We start from the raw sequence: 22,053 nt of genomic DNA, 5'->3' as shown, positions 1-22,053 counted from the left end.
CCGCCCTGAAGCGACGGTTCCCCCTGAGGCGACGAACCCCTGAAGAGGCGGCCCCGCCCTGAGCCGACGGCCCCCTGCTGAGGCGACGGCCGCCGCGGCGCGCACGCCGCAGCCCCGCCCCCTTTCCGGGCGGGCCCGCCCCACCGCGCGCGCAGGTGCGGGCAGCGCGGAGCGCGCCCGCTCCGCCCCGCCCCGGCGAGGCAAGGGCGAGCGGCGGCGCGCGGGTGGCTGGCGGCGGCTGCCGCCGGCTTTGTGCGGGGAGGCGAAGGCGGACGGGCGGGCGGCATCGGCCGCTGATGCCACTGCTGCCCTCAGCGCTGCGGCGGGTGCTGCCGGGGCCGCCGCCCCTGGTCGCTGCGGCCGCCCCTCCGCGTCCGGCGGTGGGCGGGTAGGCGGCGGGAGCCGCGGGGGCATGCGGCTGCCGCCCCTCCTTCTCTCCGCCCGCCAGTGCCCGCGGGGCTGCGCCGTCCGCCGCGGCGGCCGGGCATGGTGGCGGCGTCGTCTGCTGCGGACGGTGCGTGCGTGAGTCACCGCGCCCCGCAGGCAGCCGGCCGGGCGGGCCGGCCTTTGTCTGGGCTGGGAGCATGTGGGTGAACCCCGAGGAGGTGCTGCTGGCGAACGCCCTGTGGGTGACGGAGCGGGCCAACCCCTACTTCATCCTCCAGAGGAGGAAGGGGCACGGAGGCGATGGCGGCGGCGGGGGACTGGCGGGTAAGGTCGGCGGCGGCCGGGGTCCGGGGAAGGGCGGGGCGGGGCCGGGCCGCGTTTCGCGCCCTCTCCCTCAGGGGCTCCCCTCAAGGTGGCGGTGGGTCCCGCGGGATAACGGCCCGCGGGGGTAGGGGGGGGCTGCAGGGGACCCTCTCGTCCCCGCTCCTCGCCGCCTCCCCGGGGGATGCGGGAGGGAACCCGGCCTTCCCGCCGCGGGGGGTGCCGCCTCGCAGGGTGCCTGTTGGCGGTCAGGTGCGGCAGGCCGTGTGGAATTAGGCGGAGGTTTCCCTGAGGGCTTATGCACTGTGAAAAGCTTTGTGATCCGGTGCCCGATGCCTCCGCGCCTTCCAGGGTGTGACATGCCCGGCGTCCCCGAGGATTTTATTTTGGGACCTCTAACGCGTGGTGGTTTCAAATGAGAGCACGTTGTGATTCACAGGCGCATACCGTGAGAACAGGTTTGCTTCAGCTTCTTCGTATTCTTCGGGATGTCCTTGCAAAGTATGGTCCCTGAATGCGTTGCTTTCCATGGCTGGCAACTGGAGGTTCTTTTGTAGACGTTTGGGTCATACACATTTTGTTCTCTATAATACCGTGCGTATACATTTGTCGAGACTTTTCATCATTTTTAGGCAAAGTGTATGCACTTCTGTGGAACTGGAGATTCGGAACCCAATGGCCTTACCACCGGTCCTTCCTGAACTGGCAGAAAATAGTCAAACTTGTTCCCTGAAAAGCTGTGGTTTCTTCCTTACCCACTTGCATTGCAACTAGCTCTTCAAGCTAATCAAAATAAACATGTGGCCTACATCTATGTTTGTTTCGAGATCCAGTGCATATTTACCAGGAGATAAGTGTTTTTTCAGCCTTCAGATGCTCTATGGACTTGTAAATAATTTATAATCTAAACTAACGCACCACTCTGAAGTGTGTTTTCATGTAGGCTCTTGAGGTCTTCAGCCTTCTTCAGTGCTGTGTGTTGATAAACCATCTCATTCTTGCGTTCAAAGTTACCAGCAGTCACTCTGCATTGGCTGTAGATTTTTTATTTTTATTTTTTTAAATCTTTTGGATTAGGGACAGTGTTGGCAAATCCATAGAAAGCATGTCTTGCTTCAAAAGTTCACCCCTGCTGTGTTTGCTGAGAAATTCTTTGCAGACTTCTTTCACAGATTACCCCCTGGCCTCTTAAGGATTTCTTCCCCTATCTTACTGTTGGTGATCTGACAAGGCATTCTTGTACCTTTCTGACTTTTTTTATCTTTGAAATAGAGATTGAGATGCTCAGTCAATTCTCCAAACACTTCTCAGTTATTGGGAAACATTTTGAGAATTTGGGCTTTTCTCTTCAACCTGTGTGTACAGTGCATGTATATCTAAGCCTTCTTGCAGCTGTATAGTAGTCTGATTGATGATACCACTGAACAGATGGAGAGATCACTTCTGAAGATTTAGTCCTTGAGTGGGAGTAGGATTCATAAATGTGCACTTCTTTTTTTGTGAAGGTCAGATAAGCTGGCAGCATTTGGTAGGAGTTCAGAATACAGAAATAGTTCTGACTGTGTCTGCATTTTTTTCCCCTTGGAATTTAAGTTTTTGTGCACTGTATCCATTATTTTAGTATGTGCATGCAGTCTGAATATGATTTAGAATGCAAAAGTTCTATGTGTATTTTGAAAACTGCTTTCTGTGTAGCTTTAACTAGTGTCTGTGCTTTGCTTGGAATTGCAGCTGCTGTGGCATTGAGGTAATAGCAACAAGTAGCTAAATAATTTCAAGGGCTTTTGTTTGTTTGTGTGGGGAAGGGCTGGAAAAAAGTTGTAGCTTTTTTCAGTATGTTGCCAGAACTGTAACTAAACAAGCACCTATTACTGGCAGACAGAAAGTTATTAGTGCTGGCAGTATTTAAAAGGCTGTATGGAAACTTGTCAGATCTTGTCATTTTAGCACATGCGATTTTCACACAGTGGTCAACAAAAGGTGAGGGAGGAAGAAAGACAGTGATGTAGAGTGTCCGGACCACTCCTAGCTTGGTAGACACAGTAATAAGTAGAACTTATAATTATTTGTTTTTCATGGAAATACTGGAATTTTACACCAGTTCTAACAGCTGTGGTCTGCCCATTAGGGGCCAAGGCGGGTGAAGGAAGCCAATGGATTGTTCTTGGTAGGTAATACTTGTTAAAAGCGAAGTACTGAGGGACCTGGCTGATCCTGAGGGTTCAGAATAAATAAATCTGCTGAAATGGTCAACAGGGTACATCGTTTGCAGTAATGATAGCATTTAGGATGACCCTGTGGAAGTTCTGTAGATAATGATGATACAGCTGTTGTGACAGAGGTGGAAGTTATCTGGTCAAAAGTAAAGGAACAAGAAAAAAATAACGTTTTGTGGGTTTTTTTGGGGTTGGGTTAGTTTGTTGTTTGTTTGGTTTTTTTCCTTAATTGCCCTTTCTCTAGTGACATAATGCTGAAATTTGCTCAGCTATAATTTAAAAAGTTATCCACCCATGAATGTGGTGTAAAATTTGACCTGGTTGACCTGTGGAAAACCAGATCATGTGTCCTTGAAGTTGACTAGAAATGTAAGATTCTTGTGGTGGGAGTGGTCTGAGTTTATATATGCAAGAGAGGATGTAAATACAGCTGTGACTTTTTTTTGTGATCTGGCTTCTGCTGACTTGTACTCCCTCATTATTGACTCTTGAAGTCATTTGTCTTAAATTGTAGAATGACAATTGACTTTCAAATTGATGAGATGGGCTTGATGACATGAGATGGCTTCACTATGTAACTTAAGCAGTGGTTGGACAATGAGAAGCATTAATTCTTTGGCATTGCCCTCAAATCTAGGTTTGCTGTGAAACTAACCATTCAGCAAACTGATCAGGGTTAAGTGTAACACCATTCTCTCCGTCTGCGAACATGTCAAACTTCAAAGAACTTTAGCTGGGGCCACACTGTAATGCAGTAGTGTTGGCATGGCTGAAGGAAGAAGTGGAGTGCTTTCCTGTGGGTGAAAGGGAATGAGGGCTGAAGGTTGGGGAGAGACCTCTTCAGACAGCACTGTGGCTGGATGCTGCGGCTGTGAAAATGTGTTTGAAGGAAGATGATCGCCCTCAAAGTGGCTACCAGGGTCTCCATGTTACCTGTCCTCCATCACTTACTTACTACCATCCTGTGGATGGAGGTTGCCATCACCAGAGCAAAGTCCGGAAGACTGGATCTTTTAGGTCTTTTGACACATGTCAGTCTAAAACCAAGTAGTTTATATAGCCTTTGGGGTGGGTGAAAGTAATTCTAGGTGGTTTTATGTTAAAGCAGAAAAGTAGCATTCGTGTTACCTGTTCTCCTGGATCCATTCTGAGGGCAGCAACCCTTTGCAGGAAAAGGATTATCAGTCACTTTGGGGGAAGGGGTGAAAAATCAGCCTTTTCTGCACTGATTCACTCCTCTTGGCCTCAATTTATGTAACTTGGTTAAACAGAGAAAGCCCTCATTTGAATACTCGTTTGGACATTGGAGACGTTTTCTGCACTTATTTTAATATTGAATTGTAAGAAGTTAGAAGCATGATGATCATGTTACGTGTCAGGTCAGTGCCTAATTAGTGAGTCCCTAGAAGTCATCGCTCCTAACAAAATGCATCTGATTAATTATTTATTTAAGAGTTACAGCTTTTCTACTAAGCGGTATGGATCCATTTTTATACTGAATTAAGGCCTGGACTCTTTTAAATGATTATGTCTATGTCAGTACCAGTCACATTGGTGTGACTTTCCTTTGTAAGCATGTCTTACTTGAAGGGTTGATTGGGTTTTGTTTTCCTTTTTAACAAACAAAGAATTGGAAAGACTTGTAAACTGGATTCAAAACTGGATTTTTGTAGCTGTTCTGCAAACTCACATTACCTTGCATCACTGCATTAATCTTCCAGAATAAGATCGAAAAATATTTCATGCCTTGCACGTAATGCCATGCCTGTATTTTGCTTCTGTGTGACCCTCGCTCAAGAGTTTCATCTGCCTTTTCACCAACAGGGGAAGAAGTCTTTCCTTTCTTCTTATTAGTTTCCTCAAAGGTGCTGGATGTTTTTAACCCTCTCTCCTTCATACCTGTTCTACTTCCTGCTCATCGGCTCCCTTCCCTGGGCAGCCTGGTAGTCGGGCCTGTATGAAGTATACTTCCTTCTCCAGAGCGATCCAGTGTGTCACACGACAACCTGCATCAGCTGAAGCAGAGGCATTTGGAGAGAGTCACAGAATAGTCAGTTGGAAGGGACCTCTGGAGATCATCTAGTCCAACCCCCCTGCCAGAGCAGGGTCACCTAAAGCAGGTTGCACAGGACAGTGTCCAGGGTTTTTTTTAATGTCTCCAGAGTGGGAGACTCCACCAGTCTCTGGGTAGCCTGTGCCCAGCTCTGCCACCCTCAAAGAAGTTCCTCCTCACATTAAGATGGAACTTCCTATGTTCGAGTTTGTGCCCGTTACCTCTTGTTCTGTCACTAGACACCACTGAAAATAGACTGTTCTCATCTACCTCGTACCCTCCCTTTAAGTATTTATAAGTACTGAAAAGAACATGAACCCAGATCTCTCCCATCAGCTGGGCATTGCACCCTGTATGGCCATGTTACTTTCATGGATGTGAGGATCTTGAACATGTCAAAAAGCCTACAGGTAACCGGAAGACTCGTGGTTTAGTGTTGCCAAGGATATCTTGCATTCTGATGCAACAAACAAATTAAAAAATGTCTCTAATTTCCTTCTGCTATACTACGATAATGCTTGCCAAACTCTTTTATTTGGAAATAATATTGCAAGGAATCAGTGCGATTAATAGGTGACGGCAGTGATGAATTTGCGTAGAGTTTACAGGAAGAGAGATTGAGGGTGTGGTACGATTAGCTTGTACGACTGCTGCGCTGCTTTTGTGTGTGTACGTTTGTGTGTGGAGATGAAATTCTAAGTAATTTTTTTTTAATGGTATTGTGATATCTCTTTGAATCCTGAGGCAAGTAAATTGTTCTTAGTTTGCAAGAACTGTTTTTAGGAGTGAATTATTTCATAGCTAGGTTATTTGTGCTTACAGCTGGGACACTGCATGTGTGAGAGATTCAGTATGAGGTTGTAAGTCCACGGGTTGTTGCCAAAGATGATTCAAATCCTTGAGCAGATGGAAATTTGCTGACTTCTGATGATAAAATAAATTGATGAAGTACTATCTTTCTCCCCAGATATTTTTGCAGAAGGGGTTATCATGCAATTTCCACATTGGAAAGGCAGAAAGGAGAGGTTCTGAGCTCGGCTGGCTGATGCAAGCCTTCAATGTCAAATTAATGTAATTTTTAATACTGTGACAGTGTTTAAATCAGAACACTTCTCTGCAGCCTTGCTGGGCAACACAATTAATAGCTGAAATTTGGAGGTAAGATTCTATCTTGCTCTCAACCTCTCAGTTCAGAGAATTGAGGAAGAGATTGCTTGAAAACCTGTTTATACTTAAGATTTAGAAGAGCTTTTGGGCCGTATATTATCTTCCTGATGAAAGGATGGTACGTGCTTTAACAAACTTGACGCTTTCTCTCCTTGTTGGCTCGAGCGTTAGGATTTTGCATGTCAAACTTGGTACACTTGAGTAGAAAGCATGTGCTTTCTGATACTTGAAATACAGCATTTATCAAATTGCATGCAATTAGCATAAATGACATGAGTGATCAGCCTGTCCATCAGCTTTCCATGTTCGTAGTTTTGGCTCATGGGGTGGAAACTAGTTCCTTGCACCCTGCTCTGTCATTTGGTGTTACACCAAATCTGCTCTGATGCCGCTGAGCTTTGCATTATGATCTGCTGTGGGTGTGTTTACTTCTTCACACCAGTTGATTCCCACTTCAGGAGGACATGCAGATGTCTAGGGTTGAACTGCTGTTTGATTCTCTGGACTGACTCACCGGTCTTTCTGTTGAATTCTCAGATGCTTTCATGGGTGCTTAATTGGAATTCATGGGTGCTTATTTGGAAGGTGTCTCATTTCCTGCTCAATGCTTCTCTTGATCTCTGGTTCTTACAGGCAATGCACTGTATGCGCAGATGCAGTGCCTGAGGTGTTGCTTGGTGTAGGTCTGGTTTCTGTACTGTAATGCTTCTTGGTCCAAGGCTTTCCTTTATGTCACTTCATCTTTTACACTTTGAGTAGTGTGACCCATCAAGGCCTCTGAGCTGAGTTGTCGTTTGCCATTTTTTGCCTTCTGACATAATGTTGTTGCTTGACACATGGAATTCAAGGATGGCCTGCTATTTCTCCCGAGACCTCTGTTCGTATGAAACCCTGTTGGGAATTTCACACAGGATCACAATATAGTAAGCAATAAATACCTAGGCCTCTTACTAATTTTCTGTGTTATACTAGAGTCTGTATTGCTTACAGGGGTTTTGATATTACTCTCTGGTCCCACACTGAAAGGTATAGAGAAAGTAGCACTTCTTCACATCAGTTTCCTTATTTCCATCACTCCACTGTCCAGTTACGCGTCCTTGTAAGAATATATCATATTTCACAGAGGTGTGGGCCCTTGACGCTTTCAGTTGGAGTTATGTAGAATTAAAAAGGCTCCACAAGGTATGCCGGTGTATACTTTCAAATGCTTTTGAAAGTTGATTAAAACATATGTATTCTCATATGATTGTTCTTCTTGTAAATACTTGTTCTAGGCAGAATCCATTCAGCTTTCTCTGTTCTCCCCTAAGATTTGTGACCTCTACTTTTTTAATCCTTCACAGTGTCACACTGTGTATGGCTTTTTCCTACAATAGGCAGGAGTTGTTGCTGCCACTGACTTTGCTAAAATACGACAATACAAGGTGTATAAAGGGCTGTAAGCATGTGACTGAAATCTTGCTTTTCTTTAGCTCTTTGATCGCTAACCATACTTCTGATGTTTGATCAATGTTGAGATTCAGTAACTGACATTTGCGTTTTGCCTTTTAAATCTGATGCTGAGGTGGGTTTAGGTTCTGGAGGACTTAACAAATTGAAAGATTTTGTTCCTTTCAAAGGAAAGGTGGTAAGTATTTTCTAGGACCAATTTCCTATTGTTCTTTTTTTCTGAAGTTTCCTGATGGTGCATGAATTCCTACTACATCAGCAGTCTTAGTTTCAACTAGTAAGTTCTTACTGTGTTTTTGGTTCTTTCCTCACAGTCCCATCTTGTGTTTCCTCTTTGTGTTTTCCAGTATTTTACTAGCCAAAGTTCTTGAGATTTTCTGTTCAGCATCGTTCCTTTTTCTGGTAAAGTGCCTCCTCTGATAGTTTATTGAAATCTGATCTATCTGTGGGTATTCAGTCAGAAGTTAGAAAATTTTTTTCTGAAAGTATTGCTTTTCTTCAGATTTAGCTTGTATTTGACCATGCTGTGCTTCAGGACTGTTCCTGAGTTCAAGCTGACATTACTGCGCACACCAGTTCTCAATTTGTACCATTGATTTTTGTTGGCTAGATTCAGTTTATAATTGTTTTTCTTAGCCGTGGTGGTTGTTGGTCTTTGTTTTGTTTTCTTCAGTTGCTCTTACTTACTTGATTTGTTCTTTAATCTTACATAGTTTGAATCTTATGTTGGTGCAGATGTAGTTGATTTAAACTTTGCTCTTGGATGGAATCTGTTTAATTTGCTTACACTACTTTGACAGAATGGTATACTTAAAAAGAATTAGTTCTGAATGAAATTCAGTGACTTCCCTGCTGTTTTGGTTAATGGTACTTGATCATTTGATCATGCTTTTCCTAAGTGTGCTTGGTTGTTTCTTTGGTTTTTTTTTGTGTTGTGTGGTGTTTTGTGTTGTGTGGTGTTTTGTGTTGTGTGGTGTTTTGTGTTGTGTGGTGTTTTGTGTTGTGTGGTGTTTTGTGTTGTGTGGTGTTTTGTGTTGTGTGGTGTTTTGTGTTGTGTGGTGTTTTGTGTTGTGTGGTGTTTTGTGTTGTGTGGTGTTTTGTGTTGTGTGGTGTTTTTTTACAAATTTGAGTAAATGTTTATAGCATACCATGAAGGCATTTGTTAACTCCATCTGTATTCTCACTGTTTCTCCGTCATTTCATGTAGTCTGGTGTGATTGACAAGTAGTATAAAATTAATTTTCTTCAAGTGTGGGGGATTATTTCTTTGGGTTTTTGGCCAAATATCAACCTCTTGTGTTGTAAGCGTTCGCATACCTGTAGCTGTCTATCATGTCCTGTTGGTGCTCATCTCTCTACTCAGCTTTTTCCTACTTCTGCTAGTTTTTTTTGTTTCGGGTCAAATCTAGTGGGTTAATTTCTGGGAACTTATTGTTTGGATGTATTATTGTATGAGTTTCTGGACCTGGACATTTCATTATCTGCAAACTGGGCCTCAGCGGAAATAAAGGCAATTATTTTGCTGTGTCTGTATGTATCTATATGTAGTGATAGATAGAAATTGTAATGCACATTCTGGTTTCCTCTCTGTTGAAGAGAAAAACAGCAAAGTTTTACAACCCTAAAATATTTTAAGTGTTGCTTAGTAGGTTACACTGACAAATGTGGTTACATCTTACAACAGTTAGGGCCCTTCAGCTTAGCAGACTGAAGTTACAAAAAGTTACAAAAGCTGAAAGTCTAAACCCAGTCAGATTTAAGTTCGAGTTAAGAATTTTTACAGGGATGGTCATGAGTTGTTTGGACACCTTGACAAGTGCTGTGGAAGACGTTCAATTGCTGATCACTTTTAAATTAAGATATTCGGAAGATAATCTAATTTAATCACAATTGTTAAACTTGAAGGGAGGATGAAAGCTTTGTCCTTTGTTACTGCTTTATCCTGCAGTATTCAAGCCAGATCATCACATTGGCCCTTCCTGAGCTTTTTTTTTAAAGATTAGTGGTTAGGTTTTCAATCTTCTCTCATTTTTATTTATCAGCCTCAAGACAGATAAAGCAAGTACTGGTTTTGCTGCTGGTCTTGCTACGTGTCAGTGGAGTGACTGCAGTTCCTCAAAGTCAGTGTAATTGAATGTGTTTGAAAACTTGTGTGCAAAGGAAACAGTGGCTGGGCAGATCAGTGCTCTATAAAACTGCATGGGTAGGAAAAGAGAGCAACAAAGGCTGGCCTTGGGGAAGACTTAACAAATCTTAGGCCTTAATTTCAGAGGAAGAATTAGTTTTTGTTGATACCGCAGTCCATATGAGCTAATGCTGTATAACTCACATGGGAAGACAGTTCTCAAATAAGTATTTAGAGGTTATTCTGCTTTCATTTATATGAATGAGCACCTATAAAATAAAACTGTATAACCCTTCATAAAGTTCCAAGGCTGGTGTTCACAATGAAGAGGTTATTTTCATACTTTTGTGGACACTATTACCGGGATTGGAAGTTTAACATTGTAATTATTTTTGAGTGGTGTATAATATTTACTGTTCATTTAGGCTCTCCCATGAGGTGAAATCAAATAGAATTGACCCTCCTCTCTACAAGGATTTGTCCATAGTATTACCCATTGAGTTCAGATTGTTGCTGTAGGTTGAGTTTTGACAGACAAGTAATTGGATGACCTCATCCTATAATAACAAATGAGCGAGCTAATCACATAAACACATGGGCTGCCTTGAGAAAGAATGGAAGAGTAATGATTCATTATAGTTACTAGGAAAAACAATAGCTTGTACTGGACTTAGCTATGTGTTGTTATGAGTTACTGTTTTCATAGCACAGAAAGTAACAAACTTTAGGAAGAGTTTATTCATTGTCCATGAAATCAATATAAAACTGAATGCTCAAGGTGCAAATATGACTCAAGTCGACCGTATTGATTGAGGCTTTCTCAGAAATCAGCTGACATCCACGATACAAATAGGTCCCTTGGATGTTTCAGGTTTATGACCAGAGCTCATTTTGTGTCCATCTTACTGTAGTGGAAAGAGAAGGGCTCATCAGCACACTTTAAATATTGGGAACCGTTTAAGCAGGATGTGTTTCATTCAGTGTTAGAATGTCACAATGCTTGTTTTGAAAAATTCTTACTAATGACACATGTGACACTGAGTTTTCCTTGTTGCAGTGTTGAGCTCATACACAAATAGGCTGCTTACATCCATGGGACTATTTGAGTGATAGCTCATGAGCATGACTCCAAGAGTCACAGTCTGACCTGTATTAAATCTTAGCTCTTTGGGAGGGTATACTTCTGTATCTGCTCTGTGTGCTAAAAAGATGTCTGCTGTTTGTTTAGGCGTTTTTAAGATAAAAATCCCTTAACAGAAGGTTCCTTGAGAGACTGTCAGGCTGTAGATTATATTAGCGTAGAGCTGGGAGGGGGCTGTGGCAGGGCAGGGCTCGGCTTGGCTCTTGGAAGCCAGGTGAATAACTAACATATGCTTGTTGTCTGGCAAACTGGAGGAGGAGGAGGGTGTCCCTGGGTGGCAATGTCAGTCACAACAGAGGCACCAGCTGCGGAGTGACCTCCTTCCAGCTCTAGGCAAGGTTTGATGCAAGTTGCCTGTGACACTGAGGAATGGATGTGTCGCAGGTCACTGGTGTGTGCTGAAAGCACCTGGAGTCTGAGGACTGCATGGTTAAAGCTGAATGGGACGTGTCACTGCCTGATATTATCCCGAGCTCTTTGACTGTGTTTGCTGTGCCATGGCTGCTGGTAACTTTTAAGGTCTGAAGTGTCATTATTTATTCTCATTCACAAACAGTAAATAAATTGGCTTTGGTGTTTTAGTAAGGTGCGCTAGCAGTAATATGTAATCCGTGTCTTCACTCTTGAATATGTAATCCAATTTAGTTTGAGAACCCTGTGTATTTTAGCAGGTAAAACACTGCAGGCTCACAAACATAATCATAAGATTACTGTCAGGGGGACTGTAGAATAGTGATTAAGAGTACTTGATCTTTGTATGTGTTTGTTTTAAATCAAAACGTGGCTTTTTGTGGAAGAGGATTACTGTAAGAAAATCCTTTTGTAGTAAAAAAAGATTGTTCATGTGTAAGGTGCATAAACTTGCTTTTCCTTTAAAAACACCAGTAACTGGTGTTTTGCAAAGAAACTTGGAAATTCTTATGAAAGATAAAAAAAAAATAAATAAATCACTAGTTATCTTTTAAAAGAAGGACAAGAAAGAGGGAGAAATATTCCTGCAGCAAAGAACTGTGCCACAGATAGCCAAACAGCTGAAAACATTGTGATTTGCTACAGGTATTTGAGTTCATATATTCTAAAGTGTGTGCGTTTTCAGTGGTGGTAACTTAACAATGTACCAAGTTGATTCTACTGCAGGCCATCTCTTGATTTCATTACTGATTGTGGGCAATTTGTAATCAGTCTGGACTGCAAGCCATCTGGAATGCTGCTCTCCAAAGGGCAGAGACTGCAGCGGTGCTTGGAAGAGTCTTCACTGGCTGAACCAATTGGCTTAGTTTTCAAATCGAGATGACCTACCTTTCTGGAAAATATTCTTTGGTCAGGTAGAAATCATTTGGCTTAAAGGGGGTCTGTGTTATGCAGGAGGTCAGGCTTCACATGGCTGTAATCCCTTCTAGCAAAAAGCAGTTTGAAAATTAGTCGCTAGTGCGAGGATACAAGTACAGTACATCATAATTCAATGCATGAATACAGACTGCTAATCTGTATACTTTTTGCAATGGTTATAGGCACCCCCTCCAATTTACAACTAAATGCGAGACACAGTGGTCAGATCAGTAAAATGTAGCATTATTTCTTCCTTCAGCTTAAATTGCATCAGGTAACTGAACCCCTTTCCTTTAATACCCTCTAGCACATTGTATGTCCTTCCACTGGAGCGAAGCAAGAGCAATTGCCTGTGCCCCCTAGCCAGTTGTGGCTCTGTGTTCCCTGGTTTCAGATATTACACTTCACTGCTTTTCCTCTGCTAAAACCTGTATTTTTAAAGGAAAGAAATAAAATATTGAACAATTTTATGGACCTTTGCTGGAGAATTCAAGGTTGCGAAAGAGGAAGTTGACTTCATTCAAAAGGTTGTATCAAACAAAATGAAGGCGTTATTCCTCCCTTTTCTCCTCCTGCCCCCATGTATAGGTGTGGTTGCTCTAGATGTTTGGCATGCGTGTCTGATGGGACTGTTCCTCGATATAAGGTTACTTGTGCTTGAGTGCCTTCAGGATCGGAGCTGTCATCAGTTAACAAGACACTAATCCTGCAAACTGTAACATGTGCTTTAAACCTTTGTTCATGTAAACTGCTCACTTGAACAAGGGCTTGCAGATTTAGTATTCTTACATTGAGGAGTTCTTCCCTTATTTCACTATGCTGTCAGAAACCTGATGAAATAATGGGAAAAAAATTTGCAATTGGTATAGTCACATGATTTGATGCCTGGAGAATTCACTGGCTCTTGCCCAAAGACCAGTCTAATCTAAGGAGTGGAATTCTTTGTTGCCTGTTCTGTTTCTATAGAAACTTTTGATTACTTATTTCTTAATCGTGTCTTAAAAGGTACTTGCTATATGAAGAATTAATGAACGGTATTGAAATAAATGGTTGGGGTTTTTTAATTGTATTATGATCACTTAATGTAGAAATTCTTCAGAGAGATTATCAGTTTTAACTGCTGTGATTTCATTCTGGTTGCATAACATGCCTGCATTACAAAACATACCAACCAACCAAGCAAACCCAAATGTATGCCCAAAAAAACCAATACTGACCTACAATGCAAAATAGAACATCTCCTGAAGGTCAGCAATCAGGGGTAGCTGTGAGATTGCAAGAGTAAATATTAATTGCCTTTAATATATATATATAAGAACGTATAAATTATTTTTTAAATACCAGATGTGTCATCTATCAAAACAGCTATGTCATGACATAAGTAAACTTCACTGATTGTTTGCAACTATCTTGGTAAGCTAGACTTTGAATTTCCGTGGAGTCCTCTGGAGTTCTGTTAATTTTCTTCCTTTAACCTCACTGCATGGATGTTTCTACAACCTGTTCCCATTGTTGAAAAGGCACTGAGCAACTCCTACTTACTGCACCAGTGGAAAGTATTCTTTCTTTTCCTTACTTACCTCCCATCTGTTGTTTCAGTGCTGGCTAGTCTCTTTTAGTTTTGTGTTGGTGTTTTTTTGGTTTTTGTTTTTAGCACTCTCCGTATTTCTTGAATACAGTGCTCTATCTTACATTTTTTCTGTTTGGTGGGACAGGGGGATGTTCCTCTCCTATCTCTCATATCTCGGGGACAAGGAGGTAAGATGGGAAGCTCCCCTTAGCTTGATGTTGCTGCACAAGGCAGTAGGTTTGTTCTGGCTCCCTGACCTTACCTGTGTATCCCAGTTTTTACAGTGGCAGCGCCCTCCTGGAACTAGTGGCAGAATTGGTTGGCAGGACCACCCACACACCAACAGATTTGGAAATACAGCAGGAGGAGAGAAACAAGCATGTTTTTAAAGATTACAGGGACTTAACAGTGTATTTGTACCTCAGAGATTACATTTGGCCCGCATACAACTTTATTTAGATATTACATCATGCCTATTGCTTATTTAGTACTGTCAGTGGACACGTGAAGCTGCAAAGCATGAAGAATCTTTGGCATAAGCCCTGCTACGTGTTTTGCAGCAAACCCAGATGATTAATGTGGTGTAGTGTCTGGCTTGGTCTGCTCTCCAGTTGAGCAATGCTCTTGAGCTCGCTAGCAGCTTTAAGCATTTGAGGATCTTTGCCCATGGTTGAAGCATAAATATGCCTTCTGGACCAGGACCATACTGGTTTTGTGAAGCTAGAATGAAGAGTATCTTTAACAGGAAAAGAAAAAAAAGTTCAAAGGAGGAACATTCTAACCTACTTCAGTCTCCTGAGTTTGAAAGTAGTCAAGGTGTATCTAGGAGGGCTGGTGGAGGATTGATCAGAGGCAGCTTGTCAGTGTACACCAGTAATCGAAATGGATGAATGATGAGGGTTTAAGAAGGCAATAGGAACAACTGAAGCTAAACTAATGAACATTGGGGTATTTTACATTAATATTTTGTGTTCATATCCTGTAATCAGCAGATAGCTCTCTAACACTGCTTACTAATGACCTGATGCTGTATTCAGACGTCTTTCTCATGTATTGCAGAATTCTTGAATTAAAAAGTGTTGGATGTTAATGCATCAGGCAGGAAGAGATTACATTTGATCTGGCCTGTGAAGATCTGTATAAAGCAAAACACAAATAAAAACATAGAATAGGGAAATACAAAATCACTGGTGGGTAGGGCACTTACTTCCAAATAGCAGTTTCAGTTTGGATTTAAGGGATCCACTAAGATGGAAAATGGGTAGTGCTTTTATATCGTTGTGATGCATAAAGCAATTCTGAAAGAAGAACAGCAAGGGAAGCAGCCTTCTGTGTCAATTATTACAGTACAGAATGAGGAATTAATAAAACTATGACAGTAAATGATCAAAACAGCCACCTGAAAGGAGAAGAGGATTTTAACAGGAGTGTTTTAGAATGTTTGGGGTTTTTTTTGGTGTATGCAGTTTATTTTGCTGTTTAAAAAACAGGGTATTTATTCTACCCGAATAAATATTTTGAGGAAAAAAAAAAATCTTTGAAAGTTCATCCATTTTTAATATGTGAATTTGCCGAGAGCTTCAACATAAGAATTTAAATCTGACACCTCTGCAGGGGTGATGAAAATTCTTTGTGGATGTGAAAAGGGCAAAAACTTTTAAGTCTTTTACAAATAAACAGGGCTTCTTGTGGGAGATGGTTTGGGGGGTTAGAGTTTTGATTTGTGTGTACTTTCTTATTAAAGTAGTATCTAGAATTTGTGGAAATATAGTTAGGGATTATTGGTAGCATTTGGTATGCAACTGTTGATGGCTTCGTCAGTAGCAAAGAATTTTCAAAGCTACTTCAGGAAAACAGTATGGCTTTGTCTTTCATCAGTATCCTTTCAGCTGAAAACCAGCTTGACTGGCATTTTTATCCTTTCTACCCTAAAGAATCAGACCATTAAGAAGCATAATTATTTTTGCTGGGAGTCTTAGTTTTTCCTAGCTGACATTGGAGTTTTGAACCCTTCTAGGGTGTATTGTCTGGGTCTTTTTGTTGGTGTTGTGGTGGGGTACTTTATCAGTGGTTGTTCCCCCTCCCCCAGGGCTCCAACAGTATGTGAAACACAGGAAAGAACTAAACTTTTAAACATGGTTTTCTAAAACAGCTACCTTCTGCTTCAATTTGTCTGCCTTTATGCTAGAATCAATGCATAATCAAGAGTTGAAATCTTGTTGAAGTGAAGATTTTTCCATGTTGAGTCACTTTCCTTCTTTACGACATGAGGCAACAAGTGTGGGGATGAATGGATAGATCTGCATTTGGCTGCGGAGGGTGAAATGGAAGGGATGGGGGGCTGCTGAGCCCACTCCTGTGGGATCTTGGGTGATCCATCACTGTGTATTCATCAGAATTTCCTGTTCCATAGGTCTCCTTGTGGGTACTCTTGATGTCGTGTTGGACTCCAGTGCCAGAGTGGCACCGTATCGAATCCTCTACCAAGCACCAGACTCCTTGGTCTATTGGACTATTGCCTGTGGTAAGGACAAACATACTGACATGCAGATTTTTATTCTTCCTGGATACTGTGTCCCATAACTAATAGAGCATCTGGCCTGCTGAGCACAGTCATTTCGGGACAAATAAATGGGTCAGGATGAAAACCTGCTCTAGTGGTTAAATTAAGAAGCTCCGAAACTTCTAATATTCAGACCCTGAATGCCAGCATGTGTGTATGTGTTATGCACAATGACTGTGTAAAACCAGAGATAGCCATGGAGCAGGGACAGAAGCCTTTGTTATTTCCTACCCTTCATCTCCCCAAAATGTTCCCAGACAAGCAGTCTGGTATCGATCCCTCCTCCTTGCATGATCTTCTCCATGCCCATGGCTCCCTCCTACAGCACTTCTTAGTACTTAGAAATTCAGCAAGGTGGTAGCTAGGTTAGAGTTAAATACAGAAGTGTATATTCTTACATAGATGCAACAACTCTTAAGAGTTTTGGTCTTTAAGGTTCAAACTTTGACAGATCTAGCTCTAAGACTTTCTTCTGTCATTGTACTAGTTAGTAAAGTCAATTAAGTTGATATTTTTGGTAGATTAAATAGGATTTTTGCATGCATCAGATCCTGTAAATATTAAATGCTTATTTCTGTGGTCAGGTGCCTATTGCAAGTAGCATAAAGCAGTGTGTAGCTAGTGTCTAGTTCTGTTTGGTGGCTCTGAAAATAGCATCTGAAGCTGAAAGCAGAAGGTTGCGGTTGTTTAACTTGGATTGGCCAAGCTTATAAGGTCAGATCCTCAGTTTTATAGCATTGCTTTTCGGTCTTAGCAAATGGAAACTTTTGAATGCAACTCCTCTAGCTCTAAAGTTTCAAACGAGTTCTGGCTGCTGCCTAGAACAACTGTTCATTTGAAAGAAAATTGAAAAAGAGGACAAATGAGAAGTGCATACATATCTGTCATCTCTTTAATAGACTGGTAACTTCCAGAACACCCAGTGCTGCCTGACATCCAAAAATATTAGTTAATGAAGCTGTAGACTTCTGGCCTACCAGTGCCCTCTCATCTGTGCCTATTCTCCCAAATAAAATTTGGCATTTTGATTATTTGAATGACTTCTCTTCCCTTCCTGATTTGTCTGGAGGAAGAGCAGAAATGGATGAAGGTTTGCCATAGATCTAATAATTTTAGCATTTCAAAGCGGGCTCTATTCTTATGAGCATGATTTGTGTGTCTGACAAAGGTGGTATCAAAGCTATGTCATGTTCTGAATCCAATAGGAATTTTTTTAATAGCTCATCTTAGCACAAGTACTTCTTGCAACTTTTTATGGTATCAGACCTAAAAGAGGGTATTGATTTAAACAGCCATTTTTCCCTCTACACCTATTACTACCAACTCCAGAACTGAAGATTTTAAAATTCACGTAACATAATTTGCCTTCAGTGACAGCTAATAGTAAAAATGGTTGTTAATGAAATTGTCAATATTATGAAGGTCATTTCCAAGTCTTTGTTTAGTTGCTTGCTTTGTACTGTCGCCTACTCTGCTGTGACCATAAGTAATGGGACCTCACATGTCAGCTTTCCGTGGGTCTCAGTCATGAGAAAGAAGGGTAAAAGCACTTGCCAGTACGTTTATTTACACTGTTTGCGCACAAGCAGAGGTAGTTGCAAGTGCACATACAATACCTTCTTCCCTTCATCCAAATGTCAGCGTGCAGCAATTAGTAAGCGCCTCTGTCCCATAAACTTCAAAGGGAGCAACTGAGGGCACAAATTTTCTTGCTGTTTGCAGACTCCCTTCCAAAGAAAATAACATATCACAAAACTCTCCACAAAATAGTGTTTCTTCAAAGACACTCATACTGTACACATATTCAGAAATGAATTTTTAAGACTTTACAAATTGGCCAAGTGACTTTTCTGTAAGTGCAGGTTTTTTGCATGACACCTATAGATAATAACTCTAATTTTATACCTGCGATGTGTGTCCTCAGATAATCAGGGGCACAAAATTGAAGGCAGATGAGTTACAGCCCCAGAATAAACAAATGTACCATATGTATAGAAATGTATGATGCTGCTGAGCTGTGAGGGTTTTGTTTCTCTTCTGTGACAGATATTGCAGGTTATATGTAGAAATACAGTACTCTGTTTACATTTAAGCTAGTTTTAATAAACATGTTCTTCAATTAAGAATCTTAACCCTAATTGAAATTGCTAAAGTAGTTAATGTATATATCTGCTTCCATCTTGTGGAGTGTTTCTTGACGTTTTAGTTTCCTAATATCTAGCTGGATGATTGGGTTAGTTATTTTTGTTAAATCATAAGACTGTACAAGCTTAGTCTTGTCACCTGAGGGGCATAGTGTGGCTCTGACAGGGAGGTAAAAATTTTACAGAGAGCAAATAATTTATCTAGACAACCTTGAAGCTGAGCAGCCCTGTGTTGCCTAAGGCTCTGCACTGTGGTTATTTTATGAATTTGCAACTAAAGCAATTCCTTCTGAACTGATCGAGGGCTGTTACCATTATACAGGTTACTAAGGGATTTGCTGCATTTAGCTATGCAACTGTGATTTGTCTTGCATTGTACAGTTGTCCCTCCCTGTTCCCTAGGGGTAGACTGCTGGTTGTTTGGTACCTGTATTCTCTCATTTTTACAGAAATTTGTGTTATTCTCCCCTGCCTTCCATAAGCAGAAATCTCGGTCTCCAGGAAGTAGCTATACAGGGAGGAGTGTGATTGTTTCCCGGTTCGTTCATGCTGCATGACGTTTGGTCTTGTTCTGTACAAGACTATTCCAAGGGTAAAAAATAATCCAAGGGGTTTTGTTTGCTCTAAAATGACTATTTAAGTTATGTTTGGACCCCGGATTTGTTTAAAAGTCATTGAATTTTCTTGGGTATTAACTCTACTGATCTATGCTGTATGAGAAGGCTAACTGGTGGATCTGAGGCTTTATGGTTCTGTAAAGGAGGTTTGTTAACAGCACCTTCTCCAGTGCAGTGCTGTGTTGAACATCTTACAGGTTAGTGTTCTGTCTATTGAACTATACTGGAAAGATTTTATTGGTAACTTTTCAAGAACAGTTCTAAGCATATTAATTTTGTAATGCTCTAGAAATCCAAAATGATGTACGTGATCAGCCTTGTGTATTGTAATAGCCCTTCTGTGTCCCATGTCAGTGTCCATCCCCAATCTGCTAGTGCTCAATTTAGGGAGAAAAATGATGGTATATCTTAACTCTGGAAATGAACAGCTTTTTTTAGATCCCTCTCCACCTATAAAATCAGTTATTTTTACTATGGCTTTTTGCGTTTTTCAGGTCTAGAACCATTGCTGTAGGTTTTTTGTGGTAACAGTAATTATATGCATTTCCATAGAAGTTTCTGAATCTGTATTTTATATGTGGAAAAAAAAAGAATTACAGAATATTTTAAAGCACCAACTTTGAATTTTTATTACATGCCTTGGGAAAGGTTTTCAGAAAAGCCCATGTGCTTTGGTTAACAAAGCTACAAGTTTTAGAGTGTTGTTGAGTTTACCAGCCATAAGTATTTTCCTCTCCTTCTTTGTGCAAATTGAGGTTTTGTCAGTCCACTCCTGAACCTGCCATTACTGGCGAGAACAATTTTAGGCTCCCTGAGGTGTTACAGGTTCTCTTCCAGCGCATTCTGTTAACGGCAGCAGTTCAGGTTGACTAATAAGCATCTTGGGTAAGTACCTTTTTGGAAGAGAAGACCAGACATGACAGTCTTATCAGCTGTCACAAGTTAAGCCTTTCCTATTCCTCAGTCACAAACTGAAACAATACTGAGATTATACTTCTGAGTGTGTTTGAAAGCAAGTTTATATGACTTGTTAATTTTCTTCTCAGTCCTGAACTCTTTCATATTCCCTCTGTACCTTCACTTCTTACCTAATACAAACCAACCCAGATTCTAGAAACCTAAACCTGATGCCCAGAGAAGGTCCCATGTTGTTCTTGCTGTTACTCTACTCTACCCCACCTGCCAGGCAACTGCCCCTTCTCATTCTCTCTCCAGCACCATGCATCGTTCCTCCGTCCAGCTCTTCTAGTCTAGATCCCCCTTAGTTATCCAACTTCTGCTTAACACACTTAGCTATTCTTCTCAGTCTTCAGGGAGGAAACTACCAGGGATGCTGGTGAGCGTTACACCATTTCAGCCATGGGGCACACCATAAGCTGAACGTACCATTTAGAGGAGGGGAAGGAGTGATTAGTAGCCTACTGTATGCATTGGAGCTGTTTTCCCTTTTATTTCCTGGTAGTCTTGAGGGCTCTGTATTCCAAAGTGCAGTGGTTTAACTGTTAAGTGGTTTGTTGTTTTTTTTTTTCCTTCCCTGAGTTGGAGATGTTGTTTAATTTACCTAAAAGGCCAATGATGGCAAAATGGTGAATGCTTCTAATATGCGAAGATAGGCAAAGACTTGCCAGTAGCAGAGCTAAAATAGACCTGCAGTTTAAAACGTTACGGCAAAAGTGTTTTTTAGTCCTGAGTGAATGAAGCAAAGAGAGAGGTCTAGACTGGTGATAAATTGATGAGAACTGGGGTGTGGGTTTTGGCTTGATGCATGATCTGCTGTAGATGAGTCTAGGAGAGTAAACAGTACGGCAGTGGAGACAAAGAAATGGAAACAATGAGGTGGGTTGTTACAAGTTGAGAATAATCAACCAAAGCTGTTTCATAAGAAGTGATGAAAAATAATTGATGAACCACAAACAAGAAACAGACAGCTTTTAGAAATAGTTCATCATGTTAGTGTGTCTGCACTGCTTGTCACCGCTTTTCAAGAGACGAGTGATTTTTTTGATGCCAGTCTAGTTTTATATACATGACTCATGTATTTCATCACTGCTTTTACAGCAGTGTAAAAGCCAAGAAGAAATAAATTAGTCTTCAGACCACCTCCTGAGTTCCAGAAAGGTCTGGTTGCATGCAGTAGTTTTAAGGAGAAGCAGTGGTGGTGATCACTTGTGGTTCTGAAATATTAGTTACATATGCAGGCTATTCTGCAGCATGATTTATGTATCCATACTATGACTAGAATTGTGCAATTCCCCCGGAACTTGCACAGAATATTGCATTCTGTTGCTTTCATTGGAGTTGTGTAAAGCTCTGCTGATTGTATGCTGTAGAAAGAATATTTTTCCCTATTGTTTGTTGCTGAACAGTGAGGAAAAGGATTGTTTGGGATGTGTTCAAAATGGTTGCATTGAGTTCTACAAACCATGGAAAGATTTATGTGTAGACATGTGACAATTTGTGTCTGTAGTGAGGCTGAAGAAGTTATTAACCACTTGTTGTAATTTAACATCTTTCTAACAGTTGCTTCAACAAGTCCTTCACTTTGCTGGGTTCTGTAAGCATTAGTTAGCAGGTTAGCTAGCATTACTTGCTAGTTCGGAGTAAAATGAGCCAAATCTGTGATGTGAACAATAAGATGCTATGTCCTATCTAGATTGAGATTTTAATCAAGCTTCAGGTACAGATGTTCCTATATGAACATGTAATGTTGGTTTTCTGAAAATGCTTACTTAGAAGTCCCGGTTTTGACATAATTTTGGCCCAAACCATGACACTCAACATCTTTTTTTGGAGAAACCTTTTTTTTTTTTTTTTTTTTTTTTTTTGAGTGCTTGAATTTATTCATCCTTCAGGGTGGGCACAGAGAGATCCTGAAGAGCACCAAAAACTGTATTCTGCAAGATGTCAGGGTCAAAAGAATGGGGTCAAAATGGAAGCTATATTTATTACAATCCATCTCAAGTAAAATAAA

General features: G+C 41.3%; 1 protein-coding gene across 1 annotated transcript in view; it reads left to right on the top strand.

Moving 5' to 3' along the window:
* Positions 1-584: 584 nt before the first annotated feature.
* Positions 585-22,053, top strand: part of TBC1D9 (TBC1 domain family member 9) — a gene marked incomplete at both ends in the record, with an annotated part of 54,243 nt that continues 32,774 nt past the window's right edge. Inside the window, 2 exons of the mRNA XM_082482680.1 lie at positions 585-711; positions 16,172-16,282. Coding sequence (XP_082338806.1) covers positions 585-711; positions 16,172-16,282 — 238 coding nt within the window. The remainder of the gene's footprint in view (positions 712-16,171; positions 16,283-22,053) is intronic.

This window comes from Vanellus vanellus (assembly GCF_965231255.1).
Source record: "Vanellus vanellus genome assembly, chromosome: 4".
NCBI classification, from domain to species: Eukaryota; Metazoa; Chordata; class Aves; order Charadriiformes; family Charadriidae; genus Vanellus; species Vanellus vanellus.
The sequence above is the reverse complement of the archived record's forward strand: the minus strand, read 5'-3'. Positions and strand labels throughout refer to the sequence as shown.